This window comes from Sclerotinia sclerotiorum, genomic scaffold, assembly GCF_000146945.2.
Source record: "Sclerotinia sclerotiorum 1980 UF-70 scaffold_10 genomic scaffold, whole genome shotgun sequence".
NCBI classification, from domain to species: Eukaryota; Fungi; Ascomycota; class Leotiomycetes; order Helotiales; family Sclerotiniaceae; genus Sclerotinia; species Sclerotinia sclerotiorum.
In genome coordinates this window covers 458,154-485,046 of record NW_001820826.1, presented here as the reverse complement: position 1 = coordinate 485,046, position 26,893 = coordinate 458,154, and the positions used below count along the sequence as shown (strand labels likewise).

Below are 26,893 nucleotides of genomic sequence, written 5' to 3'. Positions count from 1 at the left end.
AGTTGAGTGAAATTAGATTTAGTTGCATTTCATGTTGCACACGCGTTATTGAATTGAATCAAATCGGGCGTTACAATCAATCTATTCTATCGTTTACATTACCACATACGTACCCCGATACAACCTCAAATCCTCATCTTTTACTTTCACAAGGCAAGGAACATAAGAAGTCTTCGAAATCAACATCTTCGAAAATGCCGCCAGAATCCAAAAGTACCTGCACCTCCTGCAATAATACGACGGCAAATTGTCAGAGTATTCTGAAGCAAGTGATACTTTCTCTTGAAAATGCATCCGAGGTTTATCGGAAATTGGTTCCTTTTGTGAGGAGATCTCATGAGAGATATTTGCTGGGCGATGATGTATATGTGGTGGAGGGGCAGTTGAGGAGGGCGTTGAAGAGGCTGGGTGAAGTTGATATTACTTCGGAGGATGGGGGAAGGATATTAAGTGAATTGGTTGGCCGAGATGGAAGTGCCAGGTTAGGAGATTTACCTCTTTTTAAAGTGGCTAAGGATGAGAAGGAGAAAATCGATGGGACGGAAGGATTGAAAAGAGAGACTAGAACGAGTTTTTCGATATTGAATCTTGACACTATGTTTTCGGACATCAAGATTCCATTTGTGGATTCAGCGGTAGAACTTAGGAGTTCGGGGATGATTGATCAAGTTCTATTGGATGATGATATCATGGTTTTTGTGGAGGAAGGTTGTGAGCAAGAGGACATTGACACAGAAAGGTATATGGAATTAGCACCTGTGCCAACTCACATCACCCCTGAATATCCTTACCTTCTGAAGGCCATTCGTTTATGGTTAGAAGGATTCTTCGACACGAAGGAAGATTCTCTAGGTATTCCAGAGTCTATGGTTAGTCAGCTTGCTGGATTTGAGAAAGACTTTGGACTCGATAGATTACCAACAACAAGCTGTGTATGGAACCCCGATTACCAAAGACAGCGGAACGAAGTATGGACGACAGTGTCATTCTGGGGACCAAATCAACGGCCCAAATGCATATGTGAACCTGAGGACCTTAATGGGGACGGGTCTTATCATACAAATCATTGGAAGGATCCTTATTGTCCGATGAACATGCCGATAGATTTGGATTCACCTTCAGTGAAGTATGCATGGAATTACTCGACACGGCGATGGATTTATCATAGGGGCCCTGGAGCAATAATAGGGCCACCACCTCCTCCACCACCTAATTTCCCAAGACATGACGATAATGCATCTGATTCAGGCTCAGATATGGATTCAGAGACGGATGAACAAGCCGCTGAGAGAATTCAGCGATTAAAAAAAGAGAGAGCAGAAGAAGCAGAAAAGGCTTGGGAAGAAATCATGGGTATGACTGGTTTGAGGGGGGTGAAGGAGCACGTGCGGAAGTTAAAAGCTAAGGTTGAAAGTTCGATTCGGCAGAATATCGATTTGAAAGAGGAGAGGTTTGGTGCAGTTTTTATGGGTAATTCGGGCACTGGAAAGACCACCATGGCCAAAATTTATGCCAAATACCTCTATTCCATGGGCATCATTCAACGGGATGAAGTAATTGAAACAACAGGGACTTATCTCTCTGACGGTGGCATTGAAAGGACAAAACGATATATTGATAGACTAGCTAGTGGTGGTGTGATGTTTATCGATGATGCAATGACGCTGGACGATTATAGCAACGGTACCAAGATTCTCGATTTCCTCTTCCAGGAAATTGATCACATGAAAGGATCTGTAGTTTTCATTCTTGCCGGACATGAAAAAGGAATGCGGAAACTATTAGGTCATGGAACAAAGAGTGTCACCAGCTTGCTTCCCAACGTTCTTACCTTTGACGATTTTTCGGAGTCAGAATTACTTGAAATCCTAAGCTCATGTATCAAGAAGAAATTTGACGGGAAAATGGAAGTTGAGGGTGGATATGATGGGCTTTATATGCGAATTGCCGCAAAGAGGGTGAGTAGAACGAGAGGCGGCTCCCAATTTGGTAATGCCAGAGCTGTGGAGAATCTCGTTGCTCAAATTTGGGAGAGACAGTCTGCTAGATTGTCTAAGGTTCGGAAAGAAAGGGCTACCAAAGCCGCTGAAGACGAAGCTAAAAAAAAGAAACTGGACGAAGAGAGGGTCGCAAAAGAGAGCGATATTCGCGAGCAGAAGACTGGAGACGACACGAATGACAAACCCCTGGAAGAAGAAAAATCTGGCCTAGAGCAGAATTCTGGTATAGCAAAGAATAACGCACAGGTAGCTGGCCAAGGAGACAAGATAGAAGCGACAAATGATTCGAGTATTTTTGTTGTAAAAGAAAACCCCGATACATCTAAAGATGGAAAGACAAGCAAGAGCGGAGAGATGACGGAAGCAACAGGAAAATTACTTCGTGAGAAATTGTCAATGAATGATCATAGTGAAGCAGAAGTTTTGGAACTTCCGGCGCAGGGCATTTTAGCGAGTGAAAAAAAGACGAAAGAGAAATCCATTGTTGTGGTTTTAGAACCAGCAGATCTAGAGTCGCCTGAAATTATTGCAGAATCAAACTCTGTAGAAGAAATAAAATCAGAGGAGCCAAAGCCAGACGAAGACACTACATTGTTGGCCAAGACAGAAGTCGTGGTAGATGAGACAGCACCGATAGAGGAAACAGTGCCGACGAGCACTGAAACTGATGGGCAGTTCAAACAAGTAGATGAGGAATCTTTAAAGGTCGAAAATTGCACCGAGGATGAAGCTGAAAAGAACGAGACACCTGAGGGAGATAAATCGTCAGCTGAAGCACAGGAATCACCCGAGAAAGGTTCGGATGCTCCATCTGACACAGAAGAAATGCCAAAAATAGACCCGGAAGACCTTCTATTTACAAAAGAAGATATACTCGGTCCTGATCCCTCTACTGCTATTTTAAACAGCGAGGCTTGGCAAGAACTGCAAAAACTGATTGGTTTAGAAAAGGTTAAAACATCTCTGCTTACACTCCTCGAGCTTGTTAAGACAAACTATCAACGAGAGCTAGAAGAAAAACCTCTGCATCAATTCACCCTCAACCGCTTATTCTTGGGACCAGCTGGAACTGGTAAAACCGTGGTTGCGAAGTTGTACGCTAAGATTCTTGGCGAGATTGGTGTTCTTTCGAAGGGCGAGGTGATTTTCCGAAATCCAAGTGATTTGATCGGACAGTATATCGGAGACTCGGAAGCTAATACTAAAGCTGCGCTTAATGCTGCCCGGGGCAACGTGTTGGTCATCGATGAAGCATACATGATGTATAGTGGAAATTCTGATGGCACCGGTAATGAGAGCGACTCGTTCAGACAAGGAGTGATTGATACTCTGGTCGCTGAAGTACAAGGAAATCCTGGTGAGGATCGGTGTGTTCTGTTGCTAGGATATAAAGAACCAATGCTAGAGATGCTCAATCACTCGAATCCTGGTTTGAGTCGAAGGTTCCCTGTCGAAAATGCATTTTCATTTGAGAATTTTTCTATTGATGAATTGGAAAAAATACTTCGCTCCAAATTAGAACACCATGTTCTTGAAGCCACAGAAGAAGCTATCAAGGTTGCGATGGATGTTCTTCAAAAAGCAAGCACTAGATTGAATTTTGGAAATGGTGGAGAAGTAGAAAACTTGATTGCTTCTGCTAGAACCAACTACCAGCTGAGGATGTCAAAAATTCCAGTAGAAGAAAGGTCTGCTAAATGGGTATTCCAGCCAGAAGATTTTGACCCCGAATATGATAGGGGTAGGTCGGCAAATGCCAACCTTCAGAAACTTTTCAGCGACGTCATTGGGTGTGAGAATATTGTTAAACAACTGGGACAATACCAAAACGTCTGTCAGGCCATGAAAGCAAGAAATATAGATCCGAGACAGTATATCCCGACAAATTTCGTCTTCAAAGGACCACCGGGTAAGATATATGGACCTTATGGTAACGTAGAACAACCAGTACTAATAATTGTGTCCCTAGGAACTGGCAAGACAACTACAGCACGCAAGTTTGCAAAGGTATATTATGACATGGGATTTCTCTCCGACGAAACAGTAATCGAATGCTCAGCCAGCGACCTCATCGGAAAATACGTCGGACATTCCGGACCAAAAACAGCCAAAGTTCTAGAAAAAGCCCTAGGAAAAGTCTTATTTATCGACGAAGCCTACCGTCTAGCTCCCCACACCGAAAACTACAGTTTCACATCCGAAGTAGTATCCGAGCTCGTCGACCTCCTAACCAAACCCAAATTCCACGGAAATCTAATCGTCATCCTCGCCGGCTACGAAGACGAAATAAATTCCCTCCTAGCCGCAAACTCCGGTCTCGCATCCCGTTTCCCAGACGAAATGAATTTCCCCGCTCTAACTCCTCTCCATTGTCTCCAAATACTAGAAATAAAATTACAGCTTGCGGGAATCGCTATTCCCATTCTAAAACATACGCAGCAGAGGGAATATGAACATTTGCTGCGATTAATGACGTTGCTTACTGCAACGCATGGTTGGGGGAATGCGAGGGATGTGGATACGTTGGCGAAAGGGATTTGTAGGTCTGTGTTTTTGGATATGCAAATGCTGGATCAGGGTGAGGATGAGGGGGACTTGGTTTGTAAGACCGAGGTTGCGACGTTGGCTGTGGAGGTTATGTTGCTTGAGAGGAGGAGGAGGGCTTATATGGTGGTGGCGCCGCCGAGGTATGAATAGGCGTTTGGATTTGGATGAATGGGAATGGGAATTGGGAGGGAAGAGGGAAGCTGAGCTTGTGGTGTGAAGGGACTGGGTATTTGGAGTCTTGGGGGGGAATGAATAATTGGTGCTATATGGTTATATGGTGTGGATATAAGAGTATGAATACATAATAACTAAGAATATTCTAAATTTCAAACTCTTGTTTTTCATGACGTCATCACCTCATCACTTGGATCGCTAACTGCTAACTGCTAGTTGAGGCCCAGAGCATAAAGACTAAATATGAATATAATAAACAAAATTCTTCACGCAAAAAATGTAGCATATATATACCACAGTACTAGACAAATAATATTACCGTCCCGAGCGCACTTAATTCCGAAAAGAGGAAGTAGGTAAGATCTTACGAGGGTATTGACCTAGTTCTATAATTACTCAGGAGATCAGAAAAATTTATTAAATCTCCATGTTATATGCATATGTATATGTATATGCGGATTTATTTAAGTCTTACGAAAGAGGATTGTAGTAGTGGTAATATGATATGATATGAAATGTTTTGGAGGTGTAGTGTATATTTGTAACATTCCCTAACAAGGGGTGTTGGGAGAAGAAGATACTTTTATAAGTCTAGCGTAAAGTAAAGAAGAAGAAACAGAGTCTTTCACAAGTCTCTAAAGCTGATACTAGTAGTAACCGGGGGTTCGGGGGCTATAATAATATTTTAAGCGATCCCATATACACTCCTAAACAGGATAACATTATTAAGCACCGCTCATATCTCGATGGAGAAGCGCTAGAGTTCATCATTATCGATATCGAGAATGTTTGTCCGCTTTTTTATTTGTAATTGGCGGAGATTTGATTGGATAGTGAGTGATATAGTGATATAGGGTATATATTCGTGTGTATGTATAATTCATGTGTATGTATATATACTGGTGTGGTTTATTGGGGGTTCAAGGGTTGTGCTTAGAGTTTTGATGGTTTAGAAGGTTCTCTATGGGGTCTGACTGTGAGTGTGAGAGGGAGGGAAGGCGGGAGGGAATATGACGAGTGAATATTGTGTGTGTGATTTTAAATTGGGATAAGGTTGAAAGAAAGGGGACTTTTTGGTTGGATGTCAAACTTTAGTACAATTTTGAGAGTCGTTTTGTGAAGAGCTTGTTTTGCGTTCATTATCCTTCTCATCTGAAAAAAAGTTTTCCTGTCCCCTTTCTAATATAGAGGAACTTCTCCAGACACTTGGAGTTCGGCGCAGAAAAATATCCTGTTTTTCGTAGATTAAGACGATAGAGTTGATAGTGGTAAAGGTGGGCATGAGTCAGTATAGTCGATGGGCCGGTGGGTGGTTAGCCGTAAGAATTCTGGAATTTACTCATTGCATACCCTTTTAATTCATATCAAAATCTGTTGGAAAATTATACCTTTTTATATAAGAATAAATATTGAATGACTTTTTCAATATTGGATCACTAACTATAGCGGCTTCATCATAGAGAATACAATATATGATTCTATCTTGATAAAAGACTCAAACATTGTGATATAACGAGCGGAAATAGAGGAAGATGACAAGGTAAGTCACATTACGCTAGACGTGAAGTTCCTAATACGGCTTAATTATAGGGTTGATTTTGCTTGGAAAAGAGTGAATATAATCCAGTCTAGAAAATGAACGAAAGGCACTGGAACTCGCTTGTATTAAAACCTATAAGTTCTGTCAAATCTACCAGGACTAAGAATCATCAATAACAAACAAACACAACATTGCGAATAGCATTACGTGTTCAGAAAACGTCATTTCTTTTACAGACCCATTCAAGCAAATCTGTTCTGGAGGGGCATCTAATCCGTCTCAGCAGGCGTATCCGAAGTTTATCTCGCAGTAAGTATGGTGTCCTGTTCATGGAATAAAATAACATTGAACACTCACAGGTTATATTCTATCGGTAAATACTCAGATCTCATCATTAAATGTCAAGGAAAGGAATTCAAGGTTCATCGAGCAATTGTTTGCCCTCAATCAAAGCCTCTTGCTGCGGCTATGGACCATGGGTTTGAGGTAATTTTTATGCAAAATGCTGATACGTTTTTCGCTTGTGCTGATGACACGTTTTAGGAAGCTACTACTGGCGTCATAACTTCGAGGAATACGAGCCGGAGATTGTAGAATATATGATCAAGTTTCTTTATGATGGTACCTACAAGGTATTCGCACGAATGAACAAACTTACTGCACCTGAGATGACGCAAAACGCAACATCATCGGCCGAATCATATGCTTCATCATTCGGCGAGCCGTCAAACAAATCTCCTCCACCACGCTTGCATGCCCAATCAAGTGCGAATACTATGGCGGGTGGTCCGGGGGGACTTTTCGGACAGGGTGCTGACATGTCTTCAAGCTCCAATGGCGCTTCCATATTCGCACCTACGGATGCCCCCGGAGATACAAGGGGCAACGTATTCGACTTGACACCAGCAATTTTTGATCCACATCGCGAATTTTATCCTACTAACACTTTTGCAGCCGCAGCTGGATCTGTAGCATCAATATCAAACAGCTACAGTTATGTGTGGGGTGGAAATATAGACACGGGAAACTTTCCAGTTCAAGGCTCAGAAAGCAGGTATGGTTGGTTAGGTACTGGTTTGAGTTCCATCAAGTTTTCTGCGGTGGATTTGATCAAGTATGCAAAGGTATACATACTGGCCGAGAAATATGACATCCAACCATTAAAGACACTTGCTCGTGAGACATACTTCACTATCTTGAAGACTTGCTGGTACTCTTCTTATTTTGTGGAAAGTATCGAAATTATCTTTGATGGTACACCGGAGATTTCTGGAGGAGATTGTCTTCGGAACTCCATCGTGGAGACTGCTAGTAGGCATGTGAAACAACTTCTGGCGAGAAAGGACTTCACCCAATTGTGCCAGGAGAGGGGGGATATTGCCACTTCCATTCTTCAATCGGTTGTGATGTGATGGAATTTACGGATGGTGGTTGGCATGGCTTTATTATATGGGCTGAATGTTTATATGATTAGGTATTATAATGAGAACCTGTTTTCTTCTATAGCGGTAAATAACATAGCCGCAGATGAATCAATCACCAGTGCAATTACATTCTATGTCTACATAATGAAGCTAATATAAAGTCAGCAACATGAAGACACAGATGTTTTTTTTTCCCAAGAACAAATAGCATGCTTTGATGCAAAATAAAGATTAAGAGTTCCGGAAGAACCAAATCCATGCATTGATGAAATATTGACACGGCCTGCTTTGATGCCAACGAAATGATATTTGGTCTATATCAGCAGCTATGAACTTCATCGAGCAGCAAGGTTTCAGGCCAGGCTTAGGCAAGTCAAGCGATTCAATTCCTCTACACTAACTAACTTATAAGACTTTACCAAACAGGAAAATACCATAATATCGTACTGAGATATAGACACAAGGCTCTATTTGCACATAGCGCAGTCTGATATGTTGTATCACCTGGCTTCAGCAAAGTTCTTTCACGTCACACATCTTCCTTCCACTTGTGCAGGCCAGCATCAGCATGCTAGAAAGAAGACCAATATTTATCGAAACGGATTTCTTCTTTGCAAAAAACATGGCGGAACTCATAAACAGACATGTCGATGAGCGTGAGAGGTTTGGAGCAGCTTGCTAGAAATAATGGTTGGAGACCCCGAGGCTCGTGAACAGAGGGCAATCACCCGTCATCATAGTATGCATTTTCCTGGGCTGTTGGAATGGGGACTTTAAAGTTGCACGGGACGTTGGAACACTACATTGACATTAGTATGACTAACTATAGACTGCAAATTCCGCTTCCTCTCGTCCACAAATGGCAAATAGTTTCAGAAATTGATGGACATGGCAATAAGTTGCGATCTTTGACGGTTAGGGAGAGTTTGCTTGATCTCATCATGCAGTGATTACAAGCAAATACATTGGCTAATTTTTCTCTCATTCGGATATGAAACGAGCGCTTGCTTCCAGACAGACCATCTTGGCAACCCATCAAAATACAGTGTCCCACCAGTTAAGAGCGTGATTCCTTCCTTTGGTACTCAGTATGAATACTGACCCCCTGTTCCAGGTCTTGGCAAAGACCAAAGGTAATGGGTACAACACGAAATCCTTATGTTCTGATAATATGACAATAATGTACAAGTGCTATCTTGTTTCATCAAGTCAATGCATGATATTTAACCTCTCTTGCGCCGTTCACTTCTTTCCCTTTGTCTTCTTCTTGCTAGTTTGCCTCCTCTCACCCTCGGGTCTTCCTAGTACACCTCTCGTTCTCTGGTATTGCAAGACAATATTCTGCACACTACCCATATCATGCTTGGGCTTCCTCATGTATGTCAATCTTGCTCTCCTAGCCCTCTTAGCCTTCCTCTGTACCACCTCAATACCTTCCACATTTGGACTATATATCTTATACCACATCTCAACACCAACTCTCGTCAACTCATTCCTAAGTAAGATACCCGTCTCCACGCCTCGTCTTCGGATATTGATGCATACTCCAGCAAAAGGGTCGCCTGTTTTAAGACGTACGAGAAGAATATCGCCAACTCTGGCTGCTTCTGGGTTTGTTTTGGAGAATAGGTTGGTGCGGGCACCAGTCGGATCGAGGACCGCTATTTGCTCGGCGTGAAGGTTTTTTATGGGTTCTTTGTATTGCTGGGCTGGAGATGATGGTGGAGGGTAGGTTTTGATCTTTCGGACAGCTGTTCAAGGTATCAGTACATGAAGAGTGTCAATTGTAGAAATCGATGGAGGACCGACCTTGAGTCTGAAGAGGGGTCTGCGAGGCCGGCTTCGAGTGGTGATATGTGCTCAACGACCTCGAGATAGCCTTGTGTTGTCTCGATTGCCGTATTAAGGATTTCCAGCAGCTCAATGGCCGCAATGTGGGTGTTATGGTCGCCATGGTTGTTGAGGACTGGATTTTGTACTTGAAGTGAGGTTCAATGCGACCAATCTGAAAAATTCTGCCGGTTTTGGGGTCACCGCCCCATGCCAAAATAATAATTATTATATGCGAGCACCCCAGACTCTTTAATGATAATGATTGATCACACCCCTCCAAATAGTGACCATTAACTTTCCACAAAGCTCTTTGAACTTTTCCTAAGGTCATTATGAGTGGAAAAGGTCTTTCCAAGGTCGTTCGTGGCAGCGAATGCTTGTTTAAACAAGCGCCACTGAATTCGCCTAGACAACAACGATCATTCACGAATTCTGCAGTATGTCAAAGAGTTGGTATGTGACAGCAAGGTGGGTAAATTATATTTTATATGCTGATTATGAAATAGGCTGTGTTCCATCTTTCAGACCAACCTCTTCTCCTGAGCTTGATGCCCTACTGTTAAAATACCGAAAGAACCTCTTCCTGCCCGCACACCTTGCAGAATACGACCAGCGGCTAGTATACAGCACTAGACATGCGCAATCACTTTTAAATGACCCCGTCAAAGTCGTGGTTGGTGGGGAGGAATTTGTCTTAGAACACATAGATCGTGTGAAAGATGTACCACACACCGTAAAAGGATTTAGAGAAGTCCTTAACCTCATGACGGAAAAGAAAGATTGGAACAATCTGCCACAACTGCTTGAGGGGCATCGTGATTGCAAAAGACAGATATCTTTGGCGTTATACTGCCAGACAATCCGACGAGCCGGTTTAGTAGGGCGAATGGATGCCATTATCGAGTCAGCAAGAAGAGTTCGCTATACAGGCTTTCGTTTGAAAGATGAGGAAATTGTCATGCAAGTCATGTATTGGATTTATTACAAAGCACAAGTCAGTGGTTTTGAAGAGCACGAAACGGAGCAGGCTCTTGCATGGGCAGAGAGCGTGGCAGATTTGCTCGAGGATTCTAGACATGCTGGAGATAAAGGACCATTACTTGTGGAGAAGGGGAACGATGTTCGGGCTCTTCCGGAAGTCATTGGCATATTACTCCAATTGGCTGCAGTTCGTGCCGTAAAACATACGGATGGGAAAGATTTGGATGGAAAGGTCGCAACTTATACTACGAGGCTTTTGGGAACGCCGTACGACTTAAGCACTGCTTTACTCAATATGAGAAGGCCTGAAGTACGGGTGTATTCGAAATCTGACGCCCTTAACTCAGAAATTACAAATCAAACCCACGCTGATGGCACACAACTTTCCACGGAAGAAATCCAGAAAAAGACTCTCAGAGCGAAGAACGGTTGGCTAGTAGCTGCAGTACCGGTGTTGCATGGGATGAAAACGGCATTGAGAGTGTTCGGCCCAGATACGACAGCTTCATTACGATTGAATGGGAACATACCTCGATTAGAAAAGCGGGTCAGTAGGTACGCAGCCGAGCTAAAGGAAGCTTCCGCGGGCAATCTGGGCTATAGAACGTATACCAACTTATTCGGCGAAATATAATCACGTGTTTCTCTTAATGATCGAATGGATAACTTTTGTATTTGTATATACTTGTACAATAAATTAAGGAAGCACAATATACTTCTCTAAATGTTTCGGAATTGCTCCAAGGAGTTTCTTCTCCGATAACCACTTCTTGGAGAACAATCGGTCGGCATACCTGTATGCGCCATCGCATAGTACTGTCACCACAGTGTGCCCCTTTCCGAGCTTTTCAGCTAGCTCCTTTGCAGCAGCAACATTCAAACACGAACTAGCTCCGAGGTACAATCCTTCCTCATCTAAACATCGGTAGACCATCTCGATACTCTTCTCATCACTGATGTGCATTGAGCCGTCTAGTAAATCAATGTCTGGTTTCAAGTTGTCTGTAACTCTGCCTTGTCCGATTCCCTCAGTGATACTGGAACCAGTTCTATCCACCAGCTTTCCACCTGATTGAATGTATGAATGTAAAACACTTCCCGGAGGATCCGCGAGATAACATTTGACTCTTCCATCGGACTTTGTCTTCAAGTAACGTGTGATTCCAGCCAAGGTACCTGCTGTTCCCGTAGCACAGGTGAAAGCATCCACTTTCCCATTGGTCTGATTCCATATCTCTGGGCCAGTAGTCTCAATGTGGGCGCGTCGATTCGCGATGTTATCGAATTGATTTGTCCAAACCGCATTCTCCAGTCTGTCTGCGTGTCGTTTTGCTTGATGGTTGTAATTTTGTGGATTGTCGAAAGCAACCGCTGGCACTGGATACACTTCGGCACCCAACAACCTCAGGAGGTCAATCTTTCCTTGAGATTGTGTATTTGGCATGTAAATAACGAGCTTATAGCCTTTAGACCTACAAACATGTGCAAGTCCAATTCCTGTATTCCCGGCCGTTCCTTCGACAACAGTTCCTCCAGGCTTCAGTAACCCTCTCTCTTCGGCGTCCTTTACGACATATAGAGCAGCTCGGTCCTTGATTGATCCTCCAGGATTCATGAACTCTGCCTTTCCTAATACTTCGCAGCCAGTCGCATCGGAAATATGGTTTAATCGGATCAATGGGGTGTTCCCAATTGCTATGAATTTTTTAGCTGATTCCTCATGCGCATAGAAACTGAGTCTCAAACGAACCTCCAGTTAAACCTTTAACCACACCCTGAGCTTTGGAAACTCCAATGCCGTACTGATTTGGGGCTTCCATCTGCGCGACATTCTCTGCAGCTCTTACGGCTGTAGTCGTAAAGCGTCGAACACCAAGTCGAAACATTTTAACAGCTTGGAGAAAGTGATTTTGACTAAGCTTTTGTTTACTCCGTGACTCTTTATCCGATTCTGTAAATGCTCGCACTGGCCCGATGTCGCCATAGTTTTTGTCCCGCAGGCGGGTCTTATCGCTTATCATTGATACCGGCTCATGACTAAGCAAGGGTAGGAAAGTAAACAATGAATGTCAACAAACATTTTAGCAGTCGAGTGAAGGATGAAAAAGATATCAACTTTCTAAAAGCGTTCATGCAATCTGCGACAATCCCTTTTCGACTTTCACTATAAACTCTGCACGAATACCACGACCACCTTTCATTTGACGTATAAAGAATCCACGATAACCATACGAAACATTTCACGAGAGAAAAGAAAGTTTATAATACCACTTCTGAACTTGAGAAAGCAAAATGCCAAGCAAAGTTTCAAGCAAAAGCTCGAGGACGTCGAATTCGGGAGCTCGCAAATCATCCACTGCAGAACCAAGTAGTCGCAGATCCGCTACTTCCAGGGTGACCGCGCCATATGTTGAAATTCCAGAAGAAACCCCAGACAACGAGTTGCGAACGCAAATTTCATCCATATTTAGAGATTCGCAGAGGAACACCGCATCACATAGAAAATTAGTTGTCAATTTGCGCAAGATACAAGAAGCATGCTGTTACGAACCCACTAACAAGAAGAGTAAAACTGGTGCGGAGGATTTTGACGAGGAAGAATTCACATATGAGTTCACAAGATGTGTTTTACGCGTGATGCCAATTAAAAAGAGTGAGAGTGTTGGAGAGAAGGCGATTCGATTCATTGGTTTATTCCTGAGGCATGCTAATGAGAAGGACAATGAATTGACTCCAGCAAATGAAGAGGAGGATGGAGTTTTGGTTGAGACACCAAGTACGAGGCTCACGAGTCACCTCATGTCGACTATATTACCTCTTTTGACGGCCAAAGAAAAATTCGTACGATTTAGATCTACACAGTTGATTTCACATATTATAAACTCCCTCGACTCAATTGACGACGATCTTTTTCAGCAACTCCGACATGGACTTTTGCGCAGAATTCACGATAAAGAAGCGATGGTGAGAGTGCAAGCTGTCTTAGGTCTAGGCAGATTAGCTGGGAATGAAGCAGAAGGGGATGCGGATGAGAGCGATGACGAATCCTCTGGAGGCTTACTTGTAAAACTATTAGCAGTCCTACAGAATGATCCCAGTGCCGATGTTCGAAGGTCCCTTTTAATAAATCTGCCAATATTACCCAATACGCTTCCATATTTGCTAGAGAGAGCCAGAGATCAAGATCCAGCAACTCGTCGGGCACTCTATTCCCGACTTTTACCAGCACTTGGAGATTTTCGACATTTGTCACTATCGATGCGTGAAAAGTTACTACGATGGGGTCTTCGCGATCGAGATGAAAACGTCCGCAAAGCTGCAGGCAGACTTTTCCGAGAACGTTGGATTGAAGATTGTATGGCTTCAGCGGCAGCAGAGACCGCGGAAGGCGAAGTTGTCGAAGAAAATAAGACACCAAACATGGAAGCACTGTTAGAGCTTCTTGAGAGAATTGATGTTGTTAATTCCGGGGTGGAAAACGGGGTTGCGCTAGAAGCTATGAAAGGCTTCTGGGAGGGACGACCCGACTTTCGAGATGCCGTTACATTTGATGATTACTTCTGGGACACTTTGTCGGCCGAGTCTGTATTCATGGCAAGAAGTTTCAATGATTTCTGTCGGAACGATGGAAATAGCAAGTATGAGGCTCTGATCGAGGAGAAAATGCCCGAGGTTACGAAACTCGCGTTTTACCTTCAGAGGTATACTGCAGTTCTGGTTGAGGCTTTAAAGAGAATTGCGACACAAGAGGAGATCACGGAGGACGTAGCAGAAGAGGAAGATACGGTGGAGCAAGAATTTATTGTCGAACAATTACTCCACATTGCTCGAAGTTTAGACTATTCAGATGAAGTTGGACGACGGAAAATGTTCACGCTTTTGAGACAACACCTTGCTATCCCTGATCTGCCTGAGGAAGTCACTAAATTAACCGTGGAGGTCCTTAGGGGGATTTGCGCTGCAACCCCTGCTGGTGAAAAGGAATTCTGTAGTGTTGTCCTCGAGGCCGTTGCCGATGTTCATGATACAGTCATGGATGAGCAAGATTTTGAGGATGCCGAGGAGAGTTTTCATTCTGCAAGATCTGGCGTCAGTGATGATGAAAAACCAACTAGAGGTAAGAAAAAGCCTCCGATGACAGAAGAAGAAGAGCAAGAAAAAGCGGTCCGCGAGATTATGGTTAACATGAAATGCTTGCACATTGTGCAATGCATGCTTGAAAATGTTGAAGGAAGTCTTAAAGAGAATGCGGATCTTGTAGCTATGCTCAACAATCTTGTTGTACCAGCTGTGCGCAGTCACGAAGCACCTGTTCGAGAACGTGGCCTCATCTGTATTGGCCTCTGTTCCCTTCTTGACAAATCTTTGGCTGAGGAGAACCTGGCGCTCTTCATACACTTCTTTAGCAAGGGTCACTCTGCTCTTCAAATCACTGCTTTGCAGATCTTGACCGATATGCTTAATCAGCATGGTGCTCAACTCCTGGAATCGAATCCAGCAATTTTGACAAAGGTCTATCTCAAGGCTTTGAAATCCGGTACCAAAGACCCCGAGGTTCAGGCGGCAGCTACCGTTGCTGTCGCTAAACTTTTGCTGGGACGTGTAATTACGGATGCATCATCTGCAATTGATGACCTCTTGAAGACATTGGTCGTCCTTTACTTCGATCCCAGCACAGCTCAAAATCAAGGTGTTCGTCAAACTTTAACCTATTTCCTACCGGCCTACTGTTATAGCAGAGCAGAAAATCAGGACAGAATGCGTGCAGTGGCGTTGGATGCAATGCACAAGCTGTTTGAAACTCAAGACGACGATGAGGACGCCGAGGCTGAAATGGTCGGCCTTGGGACGATCGGTGCCCATTTGGTAGATTGGACTGATCCCCGGAAATGCTATGTCCCTGGAAATCAAGTCAGTTTATCAGATGAAGCGCCTAAAAAGGCAGTCAACGGAGATGTTCATCTTGATTTTGCCATGGACATTCTGGAAAGATTGAATTCTTCTATGAGACGTAGGTTAAATCTTTTGACCCCCATTCGTATTGAATTTAGACTAACGCCTGAAACAGTGGAAGAAAAGAAAACCCTCACGCCTCTCCTCGCTAAACTCCACATCTCACCAGCCTCATCAGAGGACAAGCTTCGCGCGACATACGAAGAAATAAGCGAGGCCGTTGAGAACAAAAAATTAGGGCTTGACGCTACTGGTAGAAATGCCTTGTTCAAAATACATGTCACAATTGGCAAGATTGTAAATGCTCTTTCAGAAAAAGACGCGGGAGAGGAAACTGTGTTGAGAGGAGGAAGCGTGATGAGGGAAAGTGTAAGGGATGGGAGTGCCCCACCTGGTGCTAGTGTAGGGAGCAGCGGAAACAGAGCTGGCAGTCTTGGTGTGAAAAAGACTAGAGGCCCCGAAGTGATAATGGAGAGAATAATCAAAGTGGAGACCGTGAAGGAGGAAAAAAATGGAAAGGAAGAAGAAAATGATGAAAGCGAGGGAACAATCGTTGCTGAACAGGAGAGAACGATCGTTCCCTCTAACGAGGAGGAAACATTATTGGAGCAACAGTTGCAAGATAGTCTGGTGGAAAGTCTCCTAGATGATGATGGGGATATAGAGATGGGTATGTAAGCCTTGAGTGTATATGAGCAATGGTCGGCGTTTGGTTGGAATCAATGCGTCGGATTGACCAACGAATCTATGAATTTAATACCCTATTATTATTACAACTACCCATTCGATTCAGCCCATTGCTGAATATTTTTGTACATCAAAATTATTTTTGCATTGTGAAACATTGAATGTAGCCAGTGGTTGATCAATTGAGCTTCACAGATTTGCGGCCCACAATGAGCTTTACCTCTGGGTTGACACTAACTCGTGGTGACCCTCCCTCCTGCCTTGCTGCAAAAATCTTAACGATTCCACAAAATATTAAGAGTTTTGCCGGGCTTGAGTGGCACTGGCTCTCCTAACTACACTCTAAGTACATTCATTATCATTCCCGATCTATCCAGATGACTAATCTTTAAACAATTCTTTCTCCTCAAACGTCTATATTGCAATGATAACCTCCCTTCCTTGATAATTCCAAGGAAGACCACAAGATTGCTGGCTGTTCATGCCATAAACTAAAATTCTACGCGCTTGCCTGCTTCATTGATAATATTATTTCAATGGATCTATCATGCAATCAAAGCAAAACTTTCAAAGTTCTTATAATTTCGACTTCGTCTCTGCATCTTTCGTCCATAATCCATCCCATTCTACCTTGTGCTCTAAATGTTCTTTCTTAGTCGGTACCCGCACTTTATGATGTTCACACGTGCAATAAACTATCGATCCATCTAGACTAGTCATGCTCCCTCGGAGCATTGCCATTGTTTTCCCGTATTGGATTACTTCGGTGTAGATACGAACTGTGGTTCCTGGGATTGTTAATATGAGGTATTCTTGCTATGGTATTGAATATTGATATATGACATGAATGAACATACCGATAGGAACAGCTCTTAAGTAGCTTAAATTAAGTGTTCTCGTTACACCACCAAGGAAACTGTGTTCATTATGATTAGCATATAGAGTCCAAAACGCGGAAATGAAACTTACTCCCATGATCCGGGTTTGGCGACTGGTCCTAGTGCAATTGTAGTGCACATGTCGAATATTACGGCACCGGCTCCCCCGTGCATCACGTTGTTGATATTGGCATATTGCTCATCAATGAGAAATTCGAATGTTACGGTTCCTGAGGTGGTGGCATCGACAACCTTGATATTGTTCATGACATGCGAGTCGAATCCTTTGAGATTTTGGGATTGAGTGATTAAGCGGTATCTTGTGGTTGTTAGATTTTGATATGTGAAGAATTATAGGAATGAGAAATTATAGTACAATAAAGGAAGAAGGGGGACTGAGGAAAAGAGGTTTTATGGAATATAACATTCTCGATACAAGGCGTGTTGAAATGCTAGATGGGAAACCTCCTTGCGGCATAGGCAAAAGAATCATGGATGGGAATAGAGGAAGCAAAACTACCATAAAACAAAAGTGTGAGTATTGTACAGATTGCCTTAAACACTGCATTATACCCCGCTTAGAGCATACAAATATAAGAATAAATGAGAATGAGATATGGAGAGTAGTACCTTTCAAAAATAGCCTCAACCCCCTTCAGAGCCTCTTCCCGTGACTTCGCCATGTTGTCCAGATATCCCGCTCTTTTCCTTCTATGCTAACCAATTAACCTAAAGGGGATCGGAGTATAGCTGCATGAAGGATGTGAAATGAGATAAGACTAGGTAAGACGTTGACTTCTTCACAACAAACTTGTAGCTCGAATCCAAACCGACATCAAGCAAACGTTGTTAACGTTATGAGAGATTCTTGCCGAGGTTCGTTCGGATCGTGAGATGACTGGTGGACCGTGAGATTTTGTGGGGTAATCATTTGGTTTCCTTCGGAAATTATGTAATCAAGGGGCTGGGGAGACGACTTCTCATTTTAGGGTGTTGGATTCCTCGATGACCGGTTCAGACATATGTCGTACTCGATTTCTAGGGAAAGAGACTTGATTAAGTCTGGCTTATGGTGTCGATTGGATTCTTCCCATCACCAGTTCACTCAAGTAGACGCCTATTCGTACCAGATTGCGCGCCAGTCCTCAAGGAGATACATAAGTCAACGCGAATAAAAGAATAAAAAACCATCAGCTCGTAGAAAATGTCACAGAACCGCTGGAATTACTCGAGGAGCAGCTCCTCAACCGGCCTGACTAGCACCAGCACACTCCGGTGAATTTTGTCAACTGTGTAACTCAAGATATCAAAAGAAATACCATAACAACAAGACTAATTTCATGATGGTAGCCCAGAAATGAAGAGCTATTAGTTCTCAAAATTCCACGCCTTTGATCAAAGGCCAATATTTCCATGTCTTTTTCATACTCACGACAACCTTCTCTCTAATATATCCAAGTAAGCGAAGGCAATTCACCCTTCGTCGACATTGCTACTTCCTGGTGGATAGATTGGTAGAATATGGAGATATGTCCCATAGTGAAAGCATCTGGAAGTCTCGATAGTAAGGGCCCAGATAGTTGGAGAAAACTTATTATAGCTTCAGTAGGGTTGGATCACTTTCTCTTACATTCTACCTCTCGATTGAGAATGGTTCTGGCCTCGATGGGAGTTTATTTGTGTGCGAATTCAGTATTCTGGAGTTATCGGACAATTTGAATAATTTTTGCGAACATAGGAAAATTTGAGGTATGGAGAGAATGTTAGCGGTACCAAATTATTTTTTCGAGGACTTAGATATCAGAAAACTATTAGGAAATTCTTGTAGGTATGCAACAAAAAAAATATGGGCGGGAGAGAAATGGATGATTCTTCCCCTCTGAAACAACATTCTTGAGTAACCATCAAAAGTCTTCAGCCCATTGTTATAGATTGTCTCTCAAAGATTATTACTTCAATGACCTCGGGAAAATGAGGTAGTCTAGAACTCTGGTGTTTAAATCCTCTTCGACCCGTTTCAAACTGTCTCAAGAATCTTGTATTCAAGGCTCAGGACAGCTTCTGGTAAGTTGAGAAGCTGCACAACGCGCACCCAGTTTGATTTTCTTTGAATGGTATATAGAAACTTCCATCCCTTAACTCAAAACACCAAATTGTCGGGTAAAATATGCAACAAAAGGTGAATAGTCATGAGTTTTATGCGTACATAGGTAGCCTTTGATGTTGATTTCCCAGTCAAAATACAACAACCTTTTCAGATATGTCAAAAATAATAAATGCGAATTACTTCATTCCGAATCACATAATTAGTTAAATCCTGAAATATTATAATAAAGCTAGAGAAATATCCAAGCAAAAACGAAAAAATTTCTTCATTTTGCGGCGCATACCTAGCCAGATATCTAAATAAAGAGACGATTTCATGACGTGCAAATTACCATTCATACATTCACCAGCGTCTTCTAGATTTTGTTTCATCTCTAATTCCGCTCCTGTTATGATAGGTTGATTCTATTGAGGATTGTCATTTATTTTGATGAGTAATTAGGTAATTATAGAAAGCTAGTTTAGCGAAAAGAAATATCCCACGATCTACGGTCATGACAACAGACAGAAACTTGTACAATTAACCGATGACTTTTTATACAGAGAAACAATAAAGTCCTCCCCTCCCCGCCCCGGCATCTCCTCTCCAAAGAAAATAATAAAATCCAAATACTCAATGAATAATTCCCAGCTACGTTGAACAAAAGACTTACCACTCACTTACCAGTTCTTAAAAAATTACTTTTAATTAGGCTTCTATTTGGAAATCAAAAATTATGAGAACAATCGGAAGTTTTGGGTGATAGTACCTAATTACATGGAAATAGAAAGTGAGTCGTATGCATAGCGTGGTACAATGTCGTTTACGCAAGAAAGGGAAGTCGTTGTTGAAGAGGCAGGAAACAATGCCATCTTAGGTAGGTAGGTAGCGTAAGGTTTTTAAGAACCCGTACCTATCGCCGTGGATGTACGGTCTCGCGGAATTGAATGTAAACAAATTGTCTGAAGAATGACCAACGAAAGATTTGTTGGTACTCTAGTTCATAGATGGATAATACCGTGAGCGATTTTGTTTCAATCACGTGCCAGCCATAATCAAGTCGCGTTTCAGTCATTGTTCAGGGGTCCAAAATCTTAGCTAGTGTCCGTCCAATACAGCTGTTCATGGATTGTTCATCATGTTTGAAACACAATGACTGATGAAGTATATAATGGAGCAATTCCTCACTCTTTTTCATACTCCACAATTCAATCATCCTTGACTGTCTTAAGCAACAACACTTTAAGAAGCAAAGACACCGAGTTAGCATCGTCAATAGATATTTTCAGGATACTATTAGATCTCAACTCAAGCTCACACAACAAAAAGCACATCAAACAGCCATGTCTTTCACAGATTTTCCCAGTTTCTCGGAACTCCCCACGGAAATCAGACTTCTAATCTGGCGGGACGCTGCGTATCAAGCTCTCAACCCTCCTCGGGCCATCGTCCAGGATCCCGCAGTGCGGCCCAGAGATATCACACTTCTCGAGACCAATCCGGAAGCTTGTGAAGAAGCCCTCCTTCGAAAAGATCTAAGGACTTTCCGTCGTTCAACTCCGGGCGAGCAGGGTGTAAACGATTCTTCTCCCTCTTGGGATTGGTTCAGCATGAAAACGGGCATTTTTCGTCATTGGAATCAGCCATCGCATTCCAAAAGGACTTTATGGTAATGAACCTCTCAGAAATGCTGTCCAAGCTATCGCGATTTCGTCAGACATGCTGCACAACTACTTTTTGAAGAAATGGAAAGCACAATTTTGGACTTGGTATGGAATGATTGACTATCCTGCGTTAAGAACTGCGGTATTCCTCCGCGATGACATGGAGCAGGAATCAATGCCCCACAAAGAACTCGTCCAGTTCACTTCCTATCGGCCCCACACTGGTGATTTGAGAATTGCCGTTGATCCTAGCCCAATCTCACAACTGGAATTGGATGAAATGGAACTCACTGCAGACTGGTTAGATGATCTCGTCACCAGAACGCGGGAAAAGCGACCAAGCTGGCAGTTGCCTGAATTCAGATGGGGGTGCGTGGTTCGACATTGAGCTTGATATTATTGACCGGGCATCAACGAACACACACGCCTAGAGCGTAGGATTGAACTTCATTTGAACATTTGTAGTTGATTTACTTTAAGACTAAAAGCACTTCAAATAACAAAAAAAAAACCCCAAAAAACCAAAAACTCTTCCCAAAAAGATTAAAATTCGGAGTTGGCGTTAAGTTTGGCATAAAGCTAAAGTTTGAACATGACGTTAAGTACCTAGTAGTCCTAGACTTAACTTTGATATATAAAAAGCCCTAAATTGCGAAAAGAAATAATACTGTGTAAAAACCTCAAAATGTGATGAAAGTAATGAGTGAATGCTGTAATTGAAGATCAGGTTAATGAGTCCTCAAGAAGTCAAATCGGGAATGCTATGCACGGACGGCCCTACGATATAAGCTTGATTTGATAAGTTCATAAGAGGGTTGGGGAAAGGTAATGGGATAGAAATGTAGACCTCCACAGTGATGTGATGAAGTTTGCTTATTTTGAGTAGTAAGTAAGGTGGTACCTGACATAAATAGCCGTTTAGTTGTTCTTCAATCGGAAAATTCCCACTGTCATGAGCACAATTTTAGCTCGCATCGCTCATGAAAATCTTGATTGATACCCATATAAATTTGCAGCGCTTAATCTCGCAGCGCAGTGACTAATGTGCGTTAATGAAAAACAGGGGCATCTTTATGTGGCATGAAAGTTTTACTTATTACTTACTCCCTTTGAAATCGAAATTAAGCAGAAAAGCATGATGCAAGTAAACCAAAACTGCTTGTGGGAGCAACATTGAAACTGTCACTGGTAGATCTTGCTTCAGTGTCACTTTGTATTGGATTCAGGGGTTTGAGCATGATAAAAGTCTTTTGCGACATCCCATCAAAAGCGTAAAAGAGTGGTAATGCAATTGGAGATGAGAGTTTCGTGATAACATTGAGTGTCAAGACACATGTACATTCCTCAGTCAACACTAATTGATGGGCATCATCTGTCTGGTCAGACGCGGAAACAAACATATAAGATTACAAGTTTTGGCCCCGCGTAGGCTCAATTATCGTAATCTAACGTGGCTTTCTTTCGATGTTTGCTTGCTTAGTTGCTTGATGGTTGGTTCTATCTTGATATAAAAATAGCCGGTGAGAACAAAGGGACTTTGGAATCGTGTATGACGGGACAAGAAGCCTTGCTTGAAGGCGCCGTTTGAAGCTGCATTGTACTAATTAAAAATGTATATTAAGAACAAGATCAATTGATTGATTGACTGATCAAAGATCTAAAGTGCCAAGTGCTAAGTGCTTTCATAATCAATAGATCCATGTACTAGCCATCTACGGCGTAGTAGGTACCTACTACCTAGTAAGTACATTGACCTTTTGAATGCCCCGGATTCTATGTATGCAAGATATCGATGTTGACTTCACAAGTGGGGAGGACAAGGCTTCTGTTGTGATTGTTGTTGGAATTCTCCCTTGCAGCAAACAGTCACAGTCACATTGACAAGGCCTGATGATGTCTATAATTAGGAACAAAGAGTTTGTTTGTTTGTTTGCTTGCTTGCTTGCTTGCTTTAACAATCTTTAGGGATAAATTGAAGGTTTTTGGGGTCGGAAGACAATACATTACAATGCACTTCATCACTTCCCAGTGTGGATCTCAACGGATGAAAGGGAAAGTTTAGATGGTGATCCGTTGGACATGAAACAGTTATAGACCCTATAAAAAGTAGCAAACAAATTACAATGTCATCGAGATGATTTCTACCAATTTTAGTCGTACTTTTACATAGATGAGTGACAATCACATCACAACTTATTTAACCATCTACCATCCAACGGTTGGGTAAGGTACCTAGATAGATCTGTGGTTACATTTGTCCTTGTCTGTACCTGTTCCTGCGAATGTGATGCCAAGGAGATATAATGATAGTGAATTCCCCTATTTCTGTTGAGGAAATAGAACCGATCTTACAGACTTTATCTACTGATCTTTTATCTAATTTAATAATTTATCATTGTTCTTATTTATTATTGTCATCATCTATCCAAACCCTTTAAACTTTTCTCTTTAATCTTTCCTCAAGTTTTAAATAAGAATTTCTTCCCCACCAGTCCCAGTCCAGTGCATCAGCAAATAGAACGATCATCATCCTTTCAGGCTCTTTGATTCGCTACTAGCGGTTTCTCCAGGCTTAAATCAATCCCCGAACAAGGAATCCACAGGAAATCCCTGCTAATTTACAGCTCCTCCACCAAAAGATTAAACGGAAATCCTGCCTTTTAAATAATCACCTCCTTTCGAAGGGGTGATTATTTCTTCTTCTTAATTGTCAAACTGGCGAACTTCATCATGAAATGGTTTCGAAGAAAGAAGAAGTCATCAAAGGAACTATCAGATAAACCAACACTCGTACGAAGCTATACAAATCGAGCAGACCGAGGCAGATATGCAGGGCCTTATGCAACCCCGCGTGGATCAAGCATAACCAAGCTTCCCGATAAACTTCTCGAACGTATCTTCATCCTCGTATGTCCTCATTCTCAAGATGAAACTTACGAGACATGCGAACAATCTTCGCTCGATGATTGTTGCCCATTATGCGATACGAGAGATTTGGCACATTGCGCGCAAGTTTCAAGGAGATGGAGGAATACGGCCGTTCGGGTTTTGTTAGTATCCAACATTTCGTGCAAAGTGTTCAATTGAGCTAACCAATCATCGCGCAGATATCATAGTGTTCGGATTGATGCCGTCCATTTCTGTGAACTCGAAGAGATATTATCGGAAAAGAGAAAACATAAAGGTCGATTCAATCGCAATGCGGAACCAGAGGAAACGCCCACCGTGAGGTTGCAACTTCTTTGCAGAACGATTCGCGATAATAGATCGTTGGGAGAATTGATCGAATTCCTCAAAACACCATACATGACCAGAGGAGCCTGTAAAGCCGATCTTGCGCGAAGTGTTTCGGTCTGTCCCAATATCCGATACCTTGATCTTCCCGATGGTTTATTCGCAGATGATCCTTCCTGTCACACACTCAAACTCGAAATTCAAGCGCGATGTCCAGATCTGCGAAAGATGACATATATGACAGGCTCTGAGAGAAGTCTTGAACAATTGGCAACGGGTCAGGTTTGGAGAAATTTGGAGGTATTGGAATTCACAAGGCTTAATATGGATCCTACAATCATTCGCCGTGCTTTGGGGACGTTAACTGGGCTACGTGCTTTGAAAGTTACTGACACGAAGACTTTTAATGATGAGGTTTTTCAGCACAGTGATTACCTACCACCATTTCCAGCTTTCACCGAATTGGTCTTCGAAAACACACCTAATGTCACTGCCGACGGCTTGGAGGCATACCTATTCCGAACAGACACCCAACAGAGACTCGCGAGTCTCTCATTGACAGAAACAGGTATCCATCCTCCAACCTTGCATAGGATTGTCGACAACGCTCCCGTATTGACATTTTTGTCAATTGTTGAATCGGTCCAAGCATCCTTCCCAGCCCTTCAAAATATCCCACCACTTACCTCGATTTCTCTGCACACTTTGCACTACGAAATCACATCATCATCCTCAAATGCCCCCAAGAGCATTGTACAAAGTCATTACTCATATCTTACCACCTCCCTAATTTCCAATCGACTTCCTGCGCTTCGAGCTCTTTACGTCCGCGATTCCGATTTCCCAGAATCTCTGATTGATCTCGCACCTCCAGCCCCGGCATATGCGTCCGATCCAGATAATTTCGTACCACCTAATCCCTTCGATCGTAACTCTATTGCATCTTTTGCACAGCCTAATAACAATCGATTCAGCTCCAACAACCCTTTTGCAGCTCAGGCCAACATGGCCCCAATGATGCCGACTGGACTGGGACTCAAACAGGAACTGGAGGTTTACAGTAAGGGTCTAGATGAAATGGAATGGAATTTCGCCAAAGTTCAACCACCATCTGCACCTGGTAGAAGAGGTTCTGCAACAACAGCAAGGCCGATAAGTGGATTTGGGCTCGGTGATAGTATGGGTAAATCATGGGCTCCAGGTCACGGCGCAAGAAGAAGTGTCATTGTCGGAAATGGATTTGGTGGTTTCCTCGCCGTACCTGCGGATGAAGCTCCCAGACCCAGCAGCTCAGCTGGTGAAAAGAAGATACATTCCAGGAAAAACAGCAGCCAAGATTTATGGCGGTGATTGTTCAGACATATCGTTGGACCGATCTCAATTTGATGCTTTACCTTTTTGGGTCATTTCTATGAATCTTACCTGGACTTTTGTTCAATTATGGAAAATTCTGGTCCGGTAGTACATTTTCCTTTGGTTCTTTTTTTTCAAATGAGTGGGAATTTCACAAACATCTTCACTTTATGAGGATGTATGGAGTACACCAGGACATATTCGTGAATATTACTTTACTGCTTTACCTTGCGTGCTTGGAGCGTTTGTGTTTAATACCCCGAGGGCTCTTATGGTTTATGAATTGAGAACGGGGGACAAGAATAAGAATGGATAGTAGGGATAGTTGATAGTATGCTTAGGGGATGGAATGGTTGTTGCAGATGATAGGATACCATAGGATAATTAGTAGATAGCGAAATATAAATAAGATTTCTACTATAGCCAATAGTAACTACCATATTCAATGGGTAGTACTAATCGTACTAGTAGTACTAGGAAGATAAAGTTAATATATTCCGAAATTGGCAAGGAATATTTTCAATTGTTCACGCGTTGTTGTATTCTTTTTATTTTATATTGATTGCATTTATTTATATTTATATATACTCCGTCTAGACAGCCATATTTAAAAACCTCAAACCTCAAACCTCAAAACCCAAATCAAATATCTCAAATCCTTCCTTCCTTCCTCCCTTCCTATGCTTGCTTTTTTATATAGATTTATATTTGTCATGTATATCCAGTTAATTAGTTTACGAATTGATGTAAGCTTTTACATAATACTGTGTATTATAAAATTATGTAAGACCATTATTAGATATTATATCCCCTCGGGAAATTTAAAGGAAGAGATTGTATTGGATTGTGTATTTTTATATATGTATATAGTTTAGCTAGTCTCCATTTGAATTTTCCATGGCTGCTTTGCTTGGAGTAAGAGTAAGAGTAAGAGTATTTATCTTGGAGGTTTTGTGTATGTGGATATAGATAGATAGAGAGGGGAGGGGGGAAGATGTATATTGTAATTTTAATTGTGATAGTATTGGTATTGGTCCGTTTTCTTTTTCTTTTTCTTTTTCTTTTTCTTTTTCTTTTTCTTTTTCTTTTTCTTTTTCTTTTTCTTTTTCTTTTTCTTTTTCTTTTTCTTTTTCTTTTTCTTTTTCTTTTTCTTTTTCTTTTTCTTTTTCTTTTTCTTTTTCTTTTTCTTTTTCTTTTTCTTTTTCTTTTTCTTTTTCTTTTTCTGTTGTTATTAATCTTTAGTTGGTGGGAAAGTGGGAAGGTGCTGGGAGTTTCTTAAAGAGGAAGAGGAAGGGATCTCGGTTGTTTTTATATCGTTGGGGGGGGGGGCAAGGGGAGTGTGGAATAGAAGAGTCGGATAATATTTTTGGGTTGGGGAATTTTTGGGTTTGAAGATTTGCATGTTTATAGTGAGTTGTGATATGATGGTTTTGATGGTTTTGATGTCTTGCTTTTGACGTTGGGAATTTTTCCTGCTTTAACCTTTTGAGCATGTAATTTTATGTATTTCTGTTACTTTTAAAAGGCTTGTTTTTGCGC

General features: G+C 42.1%; 10 protein-coding genes across 10 annotated transcripts; 7 read left to right on the top strand and 3 right to left on the bottom strand.

The window, feature by feature from the left end:
* Positions 1-194: 194 nt before the first annotated feature.
* Positions 195-4,955, top strand: SS1G_07698 (hypothetical protein; the record flags this gene model as incomplete). Its single annotated transcript, XM_001591023.1, has 3 exons — positions 195-3,909; positions 3,970-4,687; positions 4,949-4,955. The coding sequence occupies 3 exons, from the start codon at positions 195-197 to the stop codon at positions 4,953-4,955; spliced, it is 4,440 nt and encodes a 1,479-aa protein (XP_001591073.1).
* Positions 4,956-6,253: 1,298 nt separating this feature from the next.
* Positions 6,254-7,673, top strand: SS1G_07697 (predicted protein; the record flags this gene model as incomplete). The annotated part of the gene is made up of 3 exons (XM_001591022.1): positions 6,254-6,261; positions 6,548-6,570; positions 6,805-7,673. 3 exons carry the CDS (start codon positions 6,254-6,256, stop codon positions 7,671-7,673), a joined length of 900 nt encoding a protein of 299 aa, XP_001591072.1.
* Positions 7,674-8,307: 634 nt separating this feature from the next.
* SS1G_07696 (predicted protein) lies at positions 8,308-8,635 on the top strand (the record flags this gene model as incomplete). Its single annotated transcript, XM_001591021.1, has 2 exons — positions 8,308-8,348; positions 8,515-8,635. 2 exons carry the CDS (start codon positions 8,308-8,310, stop codon positions 8,633-8,635), a joined length of 162 nt encoding a protein of 53 aa, XP_001591071.1.
* A 140-nt stretch (positions 8,636-8,775) lies between these two features.
* Positions 8,776-9,363, top strand: SS1G_07695 (hypothetical protein; the record flags this gene model as incomplete). Its single annotated transcript, XM_001591020.1, has 1 exon — positions 8,776-9,363. The coding sequence occupies one exon, from the start codon at positions 8,776-8,778 to the stop codon at positions 9,361-9,363; it is 588 nt and encodes a 195-aa protein (XP_001591070.1).
* Positions 9,364-11,196: 1,833 nt separating this feature from the next.
* SS1G_07694 (cysteine synthase) lies at positions 11,197-12,385 on the bottom strand (the record flags this gene model as incomplete). The annotated part of the gene is made up of 2 exons (XM_001591019.1): positions 11,197-12,194; positions 12,250-12,385. 2 exons carry the CDS (start codon positions 12,383-12,385, stop codon positions 11,197-11,199), a joined length of 1,134 nt encoding a protein of 377 aa, XP_001591069.1.
* A 406-nt stretch (positions 12,386-12,791) lies between these two features.
* SS1G_07693 (hypothetical protein) lies at positions 12,792-16,130 on the top strand (the record flags this gene model as incomplete). The annotated part of the gene is made up of 2 exons (XM_001591018.1): positions 12,792-15,510; positions 15,568-16,130. 2 exons carry the CDS (start codon positions 12,792-12,794, stop codon positions 16,128-16,130), a joined length of 3,282 nt encoding a protein of 1,093 aa, XP_001591068.1.
* Positions 16,131-16,715: 585 nt separating this feature from the next.
* Positions 16,716-17,700, bottom strand: SS1G_07692 (hypothetical protein; the record flags this gene model as incomplete). The annotated part of the gene is made up of 4 exons (XM_001591017.1): positions 16,716-16,927; positions 16,997-17,055; positions 17,109-17,336; positions 17,648-17,700. The coding sequence occupies 4 exons, from the start codon at positions 17,698-17,700 to the stop codon at positions 16,716-16,718; spliced, it is 552 nt and encodes a 183-aa protein (XP_001591067.1).
* A 2,746-nt stretch (positions 17,701-20,446) lies between these two features.
* On the top strand, positions 20,447-20,776 carry SS1G_07691 (predicted protein; the record flags this gene model as incomplete). Its single annotated transcript, XM_001591016.1, has 1 exon — positions 20,447-20,776. One exon carries the CDS (start codon positions 20,447-20,449, stop codon positions 20,774-20,776), a length of 330 nt encoding a protein of 109 aa, XP_001591066.1.
* Positions 20,777-21,888: 1,112 nt separating this feature from the next.
* Positions 21,889-22,167, bottom strand: SS1G_07690 (predicted protein; the record flags this gene model as incomplete). The annotated part of the gene is made up of 1 exon (XM_001591015.1): positions 21,889-22,167. The coding sequence occupies one exon, from the start codon at positions 22,165-22,167 to the stop codon at positions 21,889-21,891; it is 279 nt and encodes a 92-aa protein (XP_001591065.1).
* Positions 22,168-23,497: 1,330 nt separating this feature from the next.
* On the top strand, positions 23,498-25,351 carry SS1G_07689 (hypothetical protein; the record flags this gene model as incomplete). The annotated part of the gene is made up of 2 exons (XM_001591014.1): positions 23,498-23,817; positions 23,884-25,351. 2 exons carry the CDS (start codon positions 23,498-23,500, stop codon positions 25,349-25,351), a joined length of 1,788 nt encoding a protein of 595 aa, XP_001591064.1.
* Positions 25,352-26,893: the final 1,542 nt, after the last annotated feature.